General features: G+C 39.6%; 1 protein-coding gene across 6 annotated transcripts in view; it reads left to right on the forward strand.

Moving 5' to 3' along the window:
* MYLK (myosin light chain kinase) overlaps positions 1-18362 on the forward strand; it is a 228691-nt gene that overhangs the window by 125272 nt on the left and 85057 nt on the right. For all 6 annotated transcript variants that reach the window (XM_064514692.1, XM_064514696.1, XM_026118420.2 and 3 more), the window contains 2 exons: positions 16724-16861; positions 17526-17723. In XM_064514692.1, the coding sequence (XP_064370762.1) occupies positions 16724-16861; positions 17526-17723 (336 nt within the window). The remainder of the gene's footprint in view (positions 1-16723; positions 16862-17525; positions 17724-18362) is intronic.

An 18362-nucleotide genomic window follows, 5' to 3' on the forward strand; every position in this document is an offset into this window, starting at 1 on the left:
TCACTGCTGCACTGAGCTGTGTTCCCGCTGTATTTTAGCTAGTCTGGGGTTAGAAAGCTGCCCTGCTGCTACTGTGGGGAGTTAGTTCCTCTGTTCTGCATCTGATTCTGTTTTCTGGGAGTCATGGAGTGTGGGGGAAGAACAGGAGCAAAACTGAGAGCACGCGTGACAGGCTGTAAAGCCATGTGTTTAGCATTTTTACAGCTTTAGCTCTCCTCCCCACTTCCTCTCTAAAACTCATTATGTCCCTGTTGCCATGAGGATTACAGTAACTTTCCCCAAGACTCAGATCAGTGTGGATTTGCCTGCCAAAAATAGTACCAAATTTATAATCGTGATTTCCAAATCTCTTATCTTTTCATATATTTTTTCCATCAGACCCTCTAGCAAACACTTATTGGCATTAGGGTTCTCTGAGACCCAGAGCTGCTGTTAAGGCATCTCTAAATGCTTGGCTTTTGCAGCCAGATTACAGCAGGAAATCAGTGTACGTGCAGGAAGAGAGAAAACTTCATAAATCCTCTCCAGACCAGACACTGATTTTTGGGATAAAGTCTGCAAAAACTGTTTCTGAATTGTAACCCATCTCTCTCCAGTTCCTTTTTGTCTCCCAGACAATTTAAGGCTTCTAGGTTTCATACAGCACTCAGTTTGTTCGTTCATCACTAAAGAATATTTTCCTTTTGTACCTTAAGCGTAGTTTGTATTTCATCTAAGAAGGAATGAATGTTCCCGGCTTATTCTCAGTATCTGACCAGTGTCTGAATTCAGCTTTTTCTTAACTTGCTACTGTGGTCCTTGGACACATCTCAGTCTGGAGCTAAATTTAGCTTTACATTGCCATTTTTGGCTTTGCTACTGTGAGACTACAGTGGTCTCATGAAGGGACTCATCTGTTGTGATCAGACTTTACCTAGCAGGAATTGTCTGTCTTGACAGTAAAACTCAGTTTTGTTTTTTTAATAAAAAACCTTCACTTCCTAAAGTAAGTTAAGCTTTCAGATAACTCTGAGAAGTCCCATACTGACAGCAAGGATAGTCAGTGACAGTTTAAAGGATATAAAAGAATAGAAGAAGTAAGCCTCATGTATGAATTATAGTACCAGATCATACTTAAACCTACCAGGATGTTATAGGTATTATCAGCTGACATATTATGTTCTTTCTGATCTTTTGTGCATTCTTTGTCTGTCCTTCAGAAGATATGTTACTTTGTTTTTGTCAAAGGAAATTCCCTATTGTGGAATTAATGTAGGAAACAACATTTCAACAGCCCTTTGCTCCATAACTGGAGACTCATCCAGGTCCTGTTAAACACAGTGGGAGATTTTTCCAGTACTTTCAGTATGTTTTGCGTTGTGCCCAGGATAACTAGCTAGGATTATTGTGGCAGAGCATTCCTTCCAAGTCATCAGTCTTGGATTCATTTATGGTTGGCTTTTGCTTTTTTATTATAAAGCAGAGATAAAATCTGCCTGGTGCTGAGCAACCTCGGTCCTTCCTTGGTTTCTTACAGGAAAGCTGAAGAGACTTAGCTGTTTGTAGGAGGCTTTTGGCACCTCATTGAAACAGTCCCACAATTCATACGGATGAGGCATAAAAAATGTAACGGTCTTTATAAAATTAACAATTTCAACCTAATCATTCTTCTGCCTATTTAAGGCAAGAAAATACCATCTTCAAATCATTGAGGTAAAGGCAGGCTGGGTAAATTGGTAGAGGTCAATTAGGTAGTCTGTGGTAAAACTATGAAGTTAATCAAGGTGAAGTTAATTCTGGGTTTGTAAAAGACCAAGTCAACTAGATTGAATCCTGGCTGACTTCCTCCCCGTGACAGTGGTATCTTACAGCTGAAATACAGGTAGAGTTGAAGTCCAGAGAATGAGCAGCACTTTGTAAAACCAGCCTGGCAAACTTCTTCACCATGAGTACTTTTTCTAACTGAATGCTCTGGTGAGTGGGGTGCACCGGATAAAATGCTAGATTAATTAATCTAATGCAGGAAACCCTGAGTGGTGAGCAGTATAATCCAGATATTCAAACTCGGTGGCAGACCTTCCTGTTCCTGGAGTAGTGTCATTTGTCACTCTGCAATTTTTATAGTTTTTTGTTATTTAAACAAAAACATCATTTTTCACACACAGGCAAATCAGAGGTTGGGAGGCACTGGGGCTGCTATGAATATTTTTTTGTAAGTTCATAAATAATGTGTGCAAAACTGAGTTGTTGCTCTGGTTGTATGTGCAAGCTAGGCAACTGGGTTATTGTTCCCATTTAATAGTACAGTTTGTGCATTGTGTTGTGCTATGAAAATAAGTACACAAGCCATGTTTAAATACACCAGGCATCTTGTTAAAAAAAAAAAGAATCACCTCTCCGTAATAGGGAGATGTAAGCTACATCTACATTCAGGTCATGTGAAATACATTTATAGTGATGATGGCGATTGTAGATACTGAGGTTGAATATTAATGTTAATCAGCTTTTTACCCACGTGGCTGAACATTTTAAACACAGTTTTATGAGTAGGAAACTGAGGTGAGGAGAGATTAATTGACTTGGGCATAACTGTGTAGTGTGCCAGTTACAGCGTGTGCTGTAGCTATGGCAGTATAAGCAGGACAGTTAGTGGTTATAACTTATTAAAATAACTGCATAGTTGGAAAGTAAAGCAAGCTTCTGGTCATAGCAACCTTTCTTCAGGTCTACCTCATACCTGAGATAAAGCCTTCTGATATGTAATTGTCTCCGTCAATAGATTAATCACTGACAAAGAACTGTAAGTGAGATTCAGCTGTAGAAAAGGTGCATCAAAGGGATACTCAACCACCTGCCATTCACACCGATACCTGGGTGTATTACTCAAGATTACAGGGGGAGAGAGAAGGGGAAAAGGGAGGGAACAGATGATAGGATTGCAGTAATATTGTGCTGCACCAAATAAATATTGAATACAGGAAATTTTTGTTCTTCATAGATGGACTCTGCATGTAAGAGGGACAGTTATTTCCTTTTTTCAGGTTTCTCTAGGTGTGGTATCAAGATGGAGCGCTTGTTACATGAGGGCTGACTTGCAGGAGAATGTCCTTCTGTCTTGCAGTTCTGTCCAACCGTAGATGACAAACAAAATATCTGACCCACTGCAGGCTCTTCTTTCATCCTCTGGAGTTCTCGAGCCCTCTGAGTTTCCTGTCTCTTCTTGCTAGGCAGCAGCATCGATAATTGACTTCAAGAAGGGGGGCACGAACTCTGGGTGGTGATAGCGGCAGAAGCACAGGCTGGGAGCCAGCGCTGTCTTGGGGACTCTAATGCTCTGCAGCCACCCAGGCCTGTTTTGCTGATGCTTGTTTTCTGCACATTTCTTTCTTGAACGGAGGCCTAATGCTGCTTCCATCGGTGAGCAAACACTATTCAGCAAGTGCTGCTGCTCCTGCTTATTGGCTCTTGACCTCATTTCTCCCTCCCTGCCAGCAGTGCACTTTCCTGACTTCACATCTGTTCCCCTTTCTCCCCCACTATCTTCTGTTCACACTTTTTTTTAATGCAGCATTCCCAGCATAAGTGTCTATGTTGGGAAGCTTGTAGCCCTTGTAATCCGATTACTGTAGTCATTCACTGATCATCAGACAAGCAGATTAGAGTCACCTGAAAGCATGTCAGGGTCCCTGCTGTAACCAGTTTATCGAAGCAGTGAAGAGAGATGCTTTCTGGAAAAGCAGTTTGTTTTGTTCCTGTAACTCTTCAGGCCACTGTGAGTGGGACCCCAAAATATAATGAGGTGGAAGAAAGGCTTTCAGGTAGGAGTCTTCCATCCTATCTTGAGAGATGCTGTCTTTAGGTGGTGGGTTGTTTTCTTGCTATCTCGAATGACCTCTCTTCGCCATTAATCTGTTAAAGAAGGTTATCATTGCTATAATCAGCCTCTCTTTGAAGCCTTAACTGAGAGGCTACAGCTTTGTTTCTCTGAGATAAATATTTCTGCCTAAGGTAAGCAAAGTATGATGTCTTACTTATCTAAAGTGATGAAATATTTGTGACAGCTTTTCAAAGCCACTAGTTATTTGAAAGCGTTTTGCTGTATTTCAAGCATAACATAAATATAGAGGACTGTAGAAGACTTTCCAAAGTATACAAATCTAGTCTTGTTAAATGTCCGAAAGGCATTCCAGACCAGTAGCCTGTGTGAACTGCTTGGCCACATAAGAACTGGTTCTGAGCACTAAGTGAAAGGGAGAAGTCTTTTGTCACTGTGTCGAAAGGTCAGAGGTAAGCTGTTGTGAGCAGGGCTAATATTAGCCATCAGAGAAACTTTGTTCCAGTGCTTTCAAGAGTGTCCCGATGTTTTCAGTTGAGCACTCTGTATGTCACTAACATATGTAATTCTAGCAAGATTGAGGTTTTTTTTTTTTTTTTTTTTTTAATTTCCTTCTTTCAGTCCCTCAGGCACAAATGTGAAACACAATGCTGGCTAGAGACCAAAGATGAGGGACAAAAGCAAAACATGTGTGGAAGCTTTTAATGATATAGGATTTGTGGCATGTATATGAGTGGTGTTCTCTGAAGACAGCTTCTTGATATAAACCATTTCTAGTAAAAGGGGAACCAAATTTGGATGCAAATGAGGGATGCATGCTTGTAGAATGAGCAAAAGTTAAATGCTAGGAATTATATTAATATTTCTTGTAAATGAAAAACAAAGCTGAGATGCCGACAGACATAAATGTTTAATTTAAAAGGAAAAAAGCCCAACAAGAAAACCCTAAATCTGTTGGTGTCCTCCACTGTGAAGTGATCAAATGCTGTGCGCATAAATCTGTTATAACTAGAATGACAGAAAACAGATGGTTATTATAACATCAGTCTTAGGAATGGCCCTGAATTGTCCAAGGGGCAAGCTATCCCAGCAGGGTTTGCCAAATTCAACAGTGCTGTAGGTTTCAGCTGAAAAGGGGAAGTCATCAAAATACATATAAAAACTGTTAATTGAATATATGCCTGAGCAATTTTTCATGGACGTGATGTTACCCCGAAGACCATTTCCAAGAGCAGCTGATTTGGATTAGCTAATCAGAAGTCAAAAAGTCAACCATCAGACTATCTCATAGAATTAGCTTGATTTATAAAACTCTTAAGAAATCACAGGTGGATTTGAGGTAGGCACACTGTGGGATGGGAGGAAGGCCTCATAAGACTGAATCACTGAGAATTGCTCCCAAAGCATCTGAGAGTAGGTTGTAGCATGTGTTCTTCTGGAGGAAAATGGACTTGTTATCTGACACTAAGGATCATTTTTTGCCTGCATTCTTTTGTGTGGACTTTTGTCTTGAGCTTTTAGTGCACTTATAAATTCAGTTATAAATCGTCTTTCAACCAAACTTTGCTGAACATCCTTTTCATGAATACTAGATTAATTTGAATTTATCAAAGCACAGTTCTGTTTCATAGACATTACTAAACAAATGGCAAACAGCAAATACATCGTATTTTTGTCACTTGTCTACCATCAGTCATGAACACATCTAACACATCTGATGGAGTACACGCCAAAGAGAAAGTCTCTGCAGACTCTGCCACCCGGTTATGTAACAATTAAAAGCCATTACATACCCTGTAACATCATAGTTAAAATGGCTAAGTGCTAGAAGTGACCTGCCTTAACAGCTAAGCTTTTCATCTCTAGTACTTCATATTTAGGTGGAATGAGAGTCACAGGTGGAAGAGCACTTGTGAGATTCAAAAGCTGAAGTACATCCTTAACCAAACTGTTTCCCAAAGTTAGAATTAAAATTACAGAGGCAGCAAAATAGAATCTAAGGATTTATCTATGCCTACTTTGTTCAGTTTGTTTAAGATAATTGGCACTTTTGTTAGTGCAAGTTTTGTCTACCTATTCATTTCTTTCAGATTTGGGAGCAGACATGCTGACAGTATTTAAAGTTGACTACCTTGCATTATCAGCTGATGTAAAAAATGCACACAAACAAACATACATGTATTCTAGTGCAGAAATCTTACAGAAATCTCACTTGCAGAAGGAAGAGTCTTACCTTAGCAGAGGAGCATGGCCAATGTTTAGAGAAAAGCAGAGTATGTCAGGGTCTGATAAGAGTTTTGTCATGTGTGTGAGAAAATCATCATGAAAAATGGCTTTTAATCAAAAGGCTCAGGACCAAAGGCACTGGTTTGAGAACAGGGTGATGTGCATGTTTCTGCTGAGTATGCATGAGAAGCTTTCCTCTGAATAGCATTACCAAACTACAGGGAAATAGGAGGACTGCTGTCAAAAGCATAGGGAAATGGTAGGACCATGGGAAAGAATTGTGAGTGTATAAGGCTGGATGTTGAGCATCAGTGGAAAAGAGAAGAGCTATAAAGGTGAGCATTAAAGAATGAGTTTGTGGACAGCAGGATGCAGGGGGAGAAGCAGAGATATAAGAGAGGAAGATCCAAGTGAGGAGAAGAGGAGATGGGTTTGTCTAAGGGAAGCATCTGTCTTCGAGTTAGGTTGTTAAAAAGAAATCTGAAAATTTTAGACACTTAAGCTGGAGTATACAGGGCTAAGTAGGGGTGGCAAGTTCTTAGAGGCATCTTTCTTCAGGTTATTGTTACAAATTTAGCAACTTGTTGTTCAAGCATTTTAATATAGAATCCCTAGGTTAGTATGGCCAGCCACACTGAAAACAAAGATCCTTTTCTGCAAGAACTGTCCCAACAAAACAGCTTCTCAGAAAGTCCATTTTGATTGTCATTGTTTTCATTTTACTGTCAGTTTTCAGAGAGAAAACTGGAGAGGACCAAAAAAAAGACTCATTTTCCTCGGTCTGTGTTCCTGGATGTTAACGTTAAGGAGGTGAGGTTCCTTTACCAGGTGCAGAGTCCATCTAGCTGTACGCAGGACACTTTTACTAGGCATAAGGGCTTGTATGATGCTTACACACATCTGGCTTTCTGCCCTCTCTCAGCCAAAGGCAATTAGCGACCTGGGGGAGTAGATGGCAAGAAATTGGGAAGTATAGTGGACAGATAATACTGAAAACTGCCCGATCCTTGTCTTCATCCCAGAATGTCATTTCTTACTGATCCAAACTCAGTCTTAGCAGAAAACCCCTCCCCATAAACACAAGACCCCATACTGAAAGTTAGCAGGTCCTGCTGTGTCCTTAGTGGTTCTGAAAGTCTTGGCTGTCCTCTAGCCCAAAAGGCAAAATTGTCCACATAGGAGAAGCTGTGTAACAGAATTTGTGTATGTTCATTTGGCATAGAAAATACGTCTAGCTGGACAGATGTATCACTCTTAACACCTGCTTTAGTACCCCTCCTTGAAGCTCTGATTTTGTCAAGCATTGATACTTCAGTTTTAGAGGAATGAGGTTTCCATTTTACAGATTGGGAAAAAATGTACAATACAGAAATGTTTAAGTGCCTTAATACATATTCTAGTATGAGTCCTATGAGCAGCTCATTCCTCTGCAGTAGAGCAAAGGAACAGAGTGCAGGAATTTTGCATAGTTATATATCTTTGGAGGTGTTTCAATATAGCTTCACTTTAATCAGGCCTTATCCTGGCTGCAGTTCCACAATCATAATAGAATCACTCTTTTTTTCAGGATAAAGTCTTGTTTTGCTGAGGTTTTTTTTTTTTTTTTTTTTTTTTTTTTGTATGACTTTATCAGGAAGAGGCAGCTGACCACAGACAAAGCCTAATAGAATTACTTTATCTTTTCTGCACGTAAATGCCAAATGAGGCTTTGGTAAAAGCTATCTGTTTTAGACTTCCTTTCTGACACCAGCTCTCACCCAGAAATAGGATGCTGCTGGTTCTCTCATTTTTTCTTTATATTCTTGTAACTTCAAATGTATCCTTGCCATCAAGCTGAGTCTTATTTGAAGTGTCCCTTAAAAGCATTCTTAGCACAGTATCTGTTTGATAACTGACTCAGCAGAGTTAGCAGAAGTATTTTAATATTACCATAGCTATTACAGAGCCATTCTGTTCCTGGTGTGGATTTACTAGAGAAGGGCTGTAACTCTCTATGTTAACAGCATCCTCAGGAATACTTGCACTTTATATGGCTGCCTGTTCCTGTTGTGGGTCCACTGGAGTTCTGTTCATGCAGAGCCCAGTTTTTTTCTAGTGGAACTGATACCTCTGCACATGATGATGCATTGCATTTAATTTAAATTCCACCTGTGCAGCTACACAGAAATTGAAACTGTACATGTGAAGGTGAAATTCTGCCTCAGCAGTATGCACATTTTCGCTGCAGAGTTAAGCCAGGTTGGCCTAGCATATATGCAGCACCTTTTTTGCAATTCTTTATGTCAGACTGGTATAATTGCATTTACAGTAACACTGTACTAGTCCAGGTATCAGCATGAATTCCTAGCAGGCTGTCTAACCTTGGGGAATTTGTTAGAGTGGGCCAGCTAAGCTGCCTTATAAATGCATTTGGTAGATGTATACACTCTCAAGCCTTGCATGGAGTCTCTGTCTGTGGCGGTGACAAAAAGCAATCACTTGATGTAAATAGCTTGCAAACAGTGTTAGTCATTAGTAAGGCAGACAGTTTTGAAAGCAAAAGCAAATACCGCTTTGGCAACAAAAACTTCCAGTGAGACTGTCACTGAGGAATTCAGTCTGCTGACTGCAAAGTGATTTGCAGTGAACTCAGCTGACTGTGTTGCATCTCTGTGCCCTGAGCTTAAAGTTAAGATTTTGACTGGCTTTTCCCCAAATGATGGGTCTTACTGGTATGGTCAGCCTTTTGACAGTCAGATTTCTGGGGTGGCATCTCTTTCAAACGCTGTGGACTGCAGAAGAAGCTAAGAAGACAAATCAGAGGTGAAAATTCTGATGACCTGGTGGCATCCCATACAGAGGGAAAGACTCAGAGAAGAAAGGCAGAGCATTCATGGAGCTGTAGGATAGGACCGGAGAACTAGCTTGCAGTCCTGCAGTAAAACAGGGAGGTTGCCAGACTGGATGAAATGGAACAAGGCCTCCTAAATATATCCTTAAGCACGTTGGTTAATATAGGCTAAGGGTATTGTCAGCCTTGGATTAAGGGTTTTTCTAAATAAGGGGAGACACAACATCCAGGCTGTAAGTTGGTCCAGCTCTTCAGTGAAAGCATCTCCCAAGGCTGTGTAAACCCCTAGCCTTCCATTTGCAGAAACGGATTATAACTGCAGAAAAAAATGATGGGAGGTAGATGTCTAAAGAACATTGCTAGGGCATTAAATGTCTAGTTCTTGTGGTCTAAGTTTGCAAAATGGCATACCAACCTGATATCTTTAACAAGGCAGAAATGTCCCTACATGTCTCAAGTAAATAGAGGTCTCATATTTTTTATGACAGTATAAATCAAGTTTGGAATTTTTGGAAAACTTGCAAAGACTATTTTGCCCCTATCACTTCAAGCCCGAGACAAAGAAATTCTTTATGGGAAGAAAGACAGATGAGATGAAAGTCCTAATATCAATTTTCTGCCTATAAAATCTGTTATTCTTTGAGCCGACAGCAGTGTTAACATGAGATCTGGTAACAGCTGGAGTTATTTACATTGAAAATATGTGGGGAGGTGGAACTCAAAAGTCTGCAATTCAGCTGGCCAGGCTCCTTTACAGCTCTGACTGTATGTATATGTGGGAACGTGAGTCTTGCTTTGTGAGATTTTAGTGGAATCTGCTGCTTCCCTCTCTGAGTTGCTCACGTGGAGAGCTTTTTGAGTTAAGCATTCTCTTCAGCTCAGTTGACATATTAGCCTCTGAGCCAAAATGATACTTAAACACCATAAATGGTAAATGTTGCTGAGACAGTCCTTTCACACGGCTGAGGCTAGGCATTATTTGGCAGCTAACTGTATGATTCTGGCAAACAGATTCCTCGAGTATAATTAAATCTCTTATAAGACTAAACAGCGTGTTTGCAGTGTTCTGAACATAAGGCAGCAAACACTTTATTCTTTGTACGTCCTTGACTGTAACTAGTTGAAAGCCTCGTCTTTTGCATTGCTGCGCACGCTGAAATCCTGATGTTCCAACAGGAGATGTCAGCACTCTGCAGCTCACATTAAAAAGTCTTCAGTATGCCTGGGCAGACAAATGAGCAAGAAAATTTCCTAGAATAGATGATGTCCATAAGACGTTAACTGTTTCGGCTAGAGGCCGGGTAGAATCCAGGTACAGTCTTTGGAGAACTTCGTAACATTTGTGTCCCGATCTAAACTTTCTTCTTCACTTTAGTTTCAATAGAAGATCTAGGAATGAAAATGCCACAGTGCAATTATTGATTCTTTCTTTCCTTCTCTCCGTATGTATAGATTTATCTATAACTTTTACCTTAGAAAGTAAATGGTTGTGTGCTTTCATTTCAACTGATGTATCTGTCTATTGTACAATTCGTTTGGAGTAGATTAATTTAACTATGTGTGGCAGCATGAATTTTTCTTTTTTTTCAGGTATACACACACATCCTCAGCACAGTAACTCACCTCTGCTTGTCATTCTACAATACAAGGATGTTTACAGTTGTGTTCAAGCACCAAATTCAGATTCAAGTCTAGATTCTCCAAAATTCAAGTGTTTGGCTTGGGCCCATAGCTAACAGTAATAATAGTCTTGTAATAATTTACAGTCTGCAGATATATGGAAGTTATATTGATGTAAGGCACTTCTGAGATCCTGGAGTGGGAAGAGTCAAAGAATAGGAAAGCATTATTTATCACTTTATATCTCTATTAATAGATATTAATAGATCAATAGATGGTTGATATGGTAGCTGTAGATGAATTAATTTACTATAGATTACACAAACACAGGAAAGCAGGAAGAGAGATGAGTAGTAATAGTTGTGCATCAGAGGTAATGTATCTCTTCCTTACTGCCTTCCAAAAATGCTGAGAATCCATTTTTTGGTAAGAAACTGGAAAGATATGAATTCTCCTTAATCTCTGTGGATTTAATACACTAAATGGATTTTTTTAAACATAGACTTGGATGCTTGTTAGACTTTCTAATAAAAAATGAACCCTTGGGGTAAGGAAATACTGTGGGAAAAGCCTATATTATTCTTGCTTGGTATAAAACATATGTGGGTATATAAGGTAGCTTTGCCTACTATTTCTGGTCTCCCAGGCTAAGCACTGAGCTCTCTGGAGTGATACGTGTGGAGTGTTGTATTTGTTTCCCACTGAGCTATGCATCCTATTACTTCCTATTTCCCAACATTCATGCATACTAAGGCCTGTGGAAAGACAAAAAAACACAGGAACCGTGCAAGTGGGATCATTGTGGTGGGCTTTTAAATCTGTCACACTTTGTAACACCTTATCGAAAGCCTGTTGAAATGACAGACCATTGCTCTTCAGAGGACGCCCCAGCTGGGCTTATGTATTAAGGTAGACCTCAGCTCTCAGCAAAGATGGTTAGTCTTTTTTAACTGGGATTTTACTAGAGCCTTTGGGAATCAGGTGCTCTATCAGCAGCCTTTGAGAAAATCACATCTTGTGCATTATCTTGTGTGATTTGACCTTCTGTGCAAAATCAACAGTTGTTGTTAAAAACAATAGCTGTTTTTGTAAGCTAATAATAAACTAGCTGTGTGGTCCAAAAAATTAATAAAATGTACCTGTGTTTTATCAAGCCCACCCTAGGTGGTGCGTTGTGCTGTTGCTCTTGAATTGAAGTGCCACAATCCCCCTGGGGTGAAAGTTGGGGGGAGAGGGAAAGTTAACTGCTTGGATTAGAATTTCTGTAGTCATTGTGACAGTATTGATATCTGTTATGTGCTATATTCCTTCTTTTCATTCTTCAAAGTGAACCTACTCCTAATTCAAAGTAAGAGGAAGTAAGAGTGGTGGGGGAGATGTTAAATGGCTGTACGTGATTAGAGCGCATTAACATAATAGGAAGAGATCGGATCTACTGTATTTCACATCCAGTTGACTAAGCTTGAGGATGGTAGATACATAAGTGAGTCATGGCCTTTATGCCAGTATCTGACTAAACTTTCTTTAGGTTCCAGATTTGCTTTCTAACATCAGATGTGCCATATTTTTATTGCTCCATAGTTTTGGCAGCAAAATACCCTACAGTGCTGTAAAATAAGTTGTTTCTGCCAGAAGCGTGGTGACTAGTAGTATCTGAGTTTGGAGCTGGACTGGTGCTCTCTTCTTTCTCTTCTTTCCCCCTGCTTTGGGCTCTGGAGCTAGCTGTCACTGAAGATTATGTAAACTTTGAACCCCCCACATAGTTCATGTGGTGAAAGTGGCTTGGGAAGAATGAGGGAAGGAGAGCCCTAAAACAGGCCGTTCGTTGCATGCTGCTTGCCTGTTTGTTCTTGAGTGTTTTTCTTGCCTTCCTGCCCTCCATTTTCCTGGTGCCAGTCACAGATTTTGCACCTGATGCCTTGTGTATGAGGTTAGCTGGCAACTAGTGGTAGCCAGGGAATGTGAGCTTCTGTGGTTGTTATAATTCCTGAAGTTACCTTTTGGTAAAAAATGCCTGGCTTTTGCATACGATTTTCCTTATCTCACTTTCCTGGCAAAATAATTAGCCAAGTATTTTCAAAAGGAAGTGGAATCATACAGCATTCTTTCCCCATAAGTGGGAACAGGAGTTATTTGTTTAATCTTGGATTATAAAGAGTTTGGTGATGAACAGTTTCCCTTCTCTTCCCAGATGAGCAGTTTCCCGTCTCTTCCCAGGTGCTTTCCAAAACCAAACTCAATGAAATTTTTGCAAGCAAGGCCATGGGTAAAATTGAAGAAACCCTTAGGTGTTTTAAAATGAGCTGGGTAAATGTATAGCACTGCTATCTAGTAGTAAAGTTGCGAAAAGTTAAAGCCTTCCTCAGAGGAATGCTGAGTTATTACATGGTGCTGTATGAAAAATAAACAGCTAAAAGCATTTACAAGCTTCAGAGAGCTTGATAATATTTAAGATCCAGGCCTTGCAATTTGGATTCCACATGATTGTGTCAGTCCCTTTTGAGAAAATGGAATGATTTTAGACTAAGAGCAAATAAAACTAAAGAATATATCAAAAACTGGCTGTGTTGTGCTGTGCAAAGCACAGCATTCTAGCAAAGCATTGCTAGAAAATAAAGTTGTCGGTAGATGTGCTTAATTTTTTTCTACGTCTAGAAGAAGTGCACAATACAAAATTTTAAATAAAGAAAGGCACGTTCTATGACATGAGTCTATATGATTTCTTTGAGAACAAATAGTATTTAGAACTATGGATTAGACCTCAAGTCTTTTTAGTCATTACTGTAAAGTTAAGTAGACAGTCTTGATGAGGTTCTGCTTAAGTTGTTGGTACAACCGACATACGCTGTCAAACAACAGTAGCATAAAATCAGAGATTCCTATTAAAAACACATCTTTAAAAAGCAGGGGGGAATGCTTGTGTTTTGAGGGAAATCTGTTCAAGTTGCTGGGGAGTCAGTGTTTTTAGCCATGTATTTATTGTGTCCTGGATGTCACACGGTTGAAAAGTAATACTGGTTGCCGTAGGCACAATCAAGCTTCAGATTTCCCGTGTGGTGCTGACTTGACCTGGATAGAATTTGCAACTGCTTAGGCATTTTCGAGCTCTAACATGCAGCGGATTTCATATCTGGTCAGTAAAGAACTGCCTTCACTGCCTCTGTGCTCTAAAGAACATCAGCAACAGAAGAGAGCCGTTTTTACTGCTGCTTTCTGATACTTAGTGAGAAACCAAGTCATATTTCATGGGCTGGTTTAAATCAAACAATGTACGTGCAGTGGCATACCATAGGTTTACAAACAGAGGAATGTCTTCAGAAATGTTATGATAGACAAAATTGCCTTTGCTTCTGCCCCTGGAGTGATCCTCAAGTTTTCAATATTTCAGACTTAACAGTCCATCTTAATGTTCCTCTGCATAATTATATTCAGCTTCCTCTAATGAAATAACTCATTCATCTCTCCAGTAACTTTTCTTGCACTATTGAAGCTATGTCCTTTAAGTTTTAGCTATGCATATACCATAATGTTTCTGTTTCTTTTGTTATTTAGCCACCATCATAATCTTCTCTTTAAGTACTAAACAAGAGATCAGCATAAACCTGCGCAGTGCTTAAATTCAGTGTAAACACTATTTTTAAGATTTGTGTGATGGTTAGCCAAGCTCTGACCCCTTAATATCAGTTAGGAAGCTTCACTTACAAATAGTGAGTGTTGATCAGTTACAATGGCATGGCGCTCTACATCCTTTAATCCTGCGGGTTACTCTTTTAGGGGTAGGGACCTGCCCTTGTGAATGATTTGCTTTCTTCCTTTTAATGTTTTTACAGCTCTGTGCAAGAAGCTGGTTTTATTCAAGTGCATGAAATTTTTATTTTTGTGGCACATGTTTTGGAAGAGTCATCATTGCTGAAAAATTTCTTTTGAGAGGTGATTTTATGCTATTCGTTCTGTAGCCCCTCACCCATTCTTTTTAATAAGCTGAGGCTGTTATACTGTATTGTCTTCCTTGATAACAGAAATCCATGTATTTAGGCTACATGAGAATAGGTATGTTGGTCTAATAAAGCAAAAAGCCGGCTGGGAGGGATGTGGAGTGCTGCTAGTACTCAGTGCCAGTTGTGCTAGGGCTCTACTGCAGGCAGCTTGGTCTGTTCTGGGAGCCTGTTTTGTTAGAGCCACTACCAGCAAACTCAACTCCTAGTCACTGTTAACCCTCTCAAGGCAGCGGTGTCAGCTCTTTCTCCTGTTACCGGTCCTTCTCTGTAGGCTTGAGCTCCTCTGATCATACCCCAAGAATGTTTCTCTGTTAGTCTAGCATCACATCTCTGCTTTATACCTATTTTTTTCTTTTCCCTGCTTTTTTTTAATTTCATGTCTGCTTTCTTCCTTCTGTTATCAGTGTTACATATTATTTCAATGAAAGGGATTATAGAAACATTATCATTACTTAAAGTGTCCTTTTCTCTCTTTTTCCATGCCTCTTTCCTGTCTTATTACTTTCTTGTTTTCTCCTTTCCCTCCTTTCTTCTTCTTGTCCTCCTTTTCCCCCTCTTATGGATTTCTGCTTCCCCTGCCAGATGCGTTTCAGTTTGAGGGACAAAAGAGTTTTCTGCAAGGCCTTAGAAATGTAGCAAAGGGGTATGTGCTGTTACTGCCCAGTCCAGCAGATGTATGCAGCAATTTTCCTGAGTAAACCATACAAAACAGAGGAATATGGTGAACCAGAGCAGTTTATTGCAGCAGCTGGGTTTGACCCAAATTCATGGCTATTTGCTATACAGCATTAGTCGCTTCTAAGTAGGTGCTGTAGGAAGCCCTAAGACTGATCGGTATGGCCTGATGGTAATTCAGGAATTTCAAAGTGCTAAGTCCATTGCACTGGGCTGAGTGGGTCTCAGTCAGTTCCTGTATTTCCATTCTCACATGCATCAATGTCTCTGCTCAGTGCCAAGGACAAGATTTTGGCTAGAAAAAGCTTTGCTCAGGAAGAGGGGAAAAACTTCCTCTCCAAGCAGCTTCCAAAGTTACGCAGAGCTTGAGTAGCCCTGGGACAAGCTTACCTTTTGGCCTCCAGGAGGTTCAGTGGACTTGCTCAGTGCGATGCTTCCAGCTTTTCTAATCACTGTCCTTTTATGAATGGCTGCTTTGTTCCAGCCTGGCACTTTGTGTTTCTCTGATACTATTTTGGGTGATCTGATAGCCTTTGAAAATTTTCAAGGTGGGAATAAGCAAAATAAAATTATTTTCATGTGTGGACAGAAGGTAGAGTTGGCATTGTAGAGGCAAGATGTAAGAGGTCTGAACTCAAGGTAAACAAAACAAAAAGTGTATCCAAGTGACCAATAAATATTTATGACTTCATGCATTTGGTAATGATCACTACCTTGGCTCCAGAAGTGTCTTTGCTCAGGTCTTTAGAGCAAAAGTATCTTCCTAATCTGGTATACCGTAGAGCAAAAGTATTTTCCTAATCTGGTATACTGCAGGGCGTAATTGAATGAGCTTGCTTCATAGCCTGTAAATCTGAGGCAGAAAAGACCATTATAGATCATGGAAATGTTATATCACAGCTAAATTATATTTTTAAGAGTGATTAATTTTAACTCCAGCTCTCATCATTTGATTGTACAGCCTTAAAAAAAACCCTAATCTGTAGCTTATGTTTCGTGATATACACTCAGGTTTCAATCTTTCCCATCATTATACAGTTGGCTAAGTATAATAGAGCAGAGGAGTATGGTGAACTAATCTGTTATATTCAAAGCAAACTAAATGGTTTTGTACTTTCATACAGAGTGGCAAATGCTATATTCCTGTGAGTTTAAGTTTTTAACTCATCAATTATGAGAAAAATACCTTGTTAACTATTTTAAGCTTTTTATGTGAATTTAGCACAGATAAAAGGCATTGAGTTACCAGGATGGTATTATTCTGCACATGGACATGTGCACTTGAGGAAAATGAGGGCGAATTTCTGTGTGCTACTATACCATGTATGTTAACATTTCCTTAGGAGGGTCTTTGGAGGAAGGACAGTTTCATTCCCTTTTCTTTGGCCTTTCTTCTTGGACAGGAGTAAACAACTATATTGGGGTGGTTATAGTGCTGTTGTTCTCTGGGAGCTGAAACAAGACCACTGACTTAAAATCAGTTTGAACCTAAGGTCAGTTGAAGCTCATTGTGAGAAATCCCAGTAAGAGACTCCTTTTGCTTTCCTTTTGACTTCACAGAAAAGAAGAGCAGCAAGAAGGCGGAAAGTGCACAGGCTGTTAAGCTGAACAAGACTTTTGCACCCATCTTCCTTAGAGGCCTGACTGACCTCAAAGTAATGGATGGAAGTCAAGTGATAATGACAGTGGAGGTATCAGGTATGGAACCATAGAGAATATTATTTTAAAAATTTTGGTGCTGCTGCTAAGTTGTGCACTTTTTACCATTCTCCTTTTCTTCAGTGTCTTTGTATTTGCAAATAATGTTTCAAGAAACCCATTTTTAAGAAGTAAAAACTAGGGTTGCCTTATCTGATCTTCAGGATGGATGAACATTGGCTAGTGCTTTATGTGTTTAGACGAATAGAACAGTCTCTTTATTGGAATAATAATCTACTTATTTTCAAGCCCTCCTGTTGAACTGAAACTAAGTCTCAGAGGACTTGTAATAGCCTGTGTTGTGAACTGAACATGAATGAATTCCTGTCAGCTGGGGACAAGATTAGTGTTGTAGAAAAGATCGGTCCTGGTATGAATTTAGGCAGTCAAAACCCTCGATAGCTACCTTCATGGTATCTACAAATCATTTCCCCTCCCTGTTGCATACACAATTACCTCATTCATTTGAGTTTTAACTCTAAGAAGACAGGCTTATAACTGTCCCACATTGCATAGCATCAACAAAGATAGTGAAATTGCAGGATGTTTTGAAGATGAAATAGTGAGTCAGGTGGCAGAAAACAATCAACCTTGTTTATCCTCTCAGCCACACACTGAGGTTTTTTGTGTTTATCTTAGATTTTTTTTGTTTCCTATTTTTCAGCTAATCCACCTCCTGAAATTATCTGGCTGCACAATGGGAAAGAAATCCAGGAAACAGAAGATTTCCACTTTGAGAAGAAAGGCAATGAGTACAGTCTGTACATCCAGGAAGTATTTCCTGAAGACACAGGCAAATATACCTGTGAAGCCTGGAATGACTTAGGAGAGACTCAAACCCAGGCTACTTTGACTGTACAAGGTATGAGGTTTTTTTCCACCTTAGGAAATGCAAAAAGGAAATCATTCTGATACGCTGGAGGAGTGTCTGTTTAAAGCAGATGAGTGTTTATAAGGTCTGCTCTGAAGGATACTCAGTCTCTGCATCTGAATTAACAAGGATATTGAGCAGAAGCAACTTTAAAAAAAATCTTTTCACTCTGGAACATTATGTTACTATTTCAAAAATGCATTCCTCAGTCCTATTCCTAGGGACAGTGCAAAACTTCTGCTAAATGCACTTCAGATTATAATTATAAGGCTTACTTAGCTGTGGAGTAAATGTAAACCATTTAGTGATGTTTTTCTTTCTAACTAACGCACTGAGCATTTGGAAAAGCTGCCCAGGAGCCAGGAATCCTAGCTTCTTTAATATTAGTATTGTAATGGTAACAGGTAAAGAATTATTTCTGCAATTTGAGGACCAAGTCCTCAAATTTTGGCTTTGAATATCCACGTATGATATAAATCCCACAATAAGCACAGAAGTACTTAAAAACCTCCTGTGATTTGGGCATTTACTAGCTTCATGACACTAGACTTTGTCTAATCTTGCTGTAAGTCGACATTTTCCTATAGTCATTACTTAGAATTATTGGAGATTGATGGGAGACATTTATTA

Source organism: Dromaius novaehollandiae, chromosome 7 (assembly GCF_036370855.1).
Source record: "Dromaius novaehollandiae isolate bDroNov1 chromosome 7, bDroNov1.hap1, whole genome shotgun sequence".
Lineage (NCBI taxonomy): Eukaryota > Metazoa > Chordata > Aves > Casuariiformes > Dromaiidae > Dromaius > Dromaius novaehollandiae.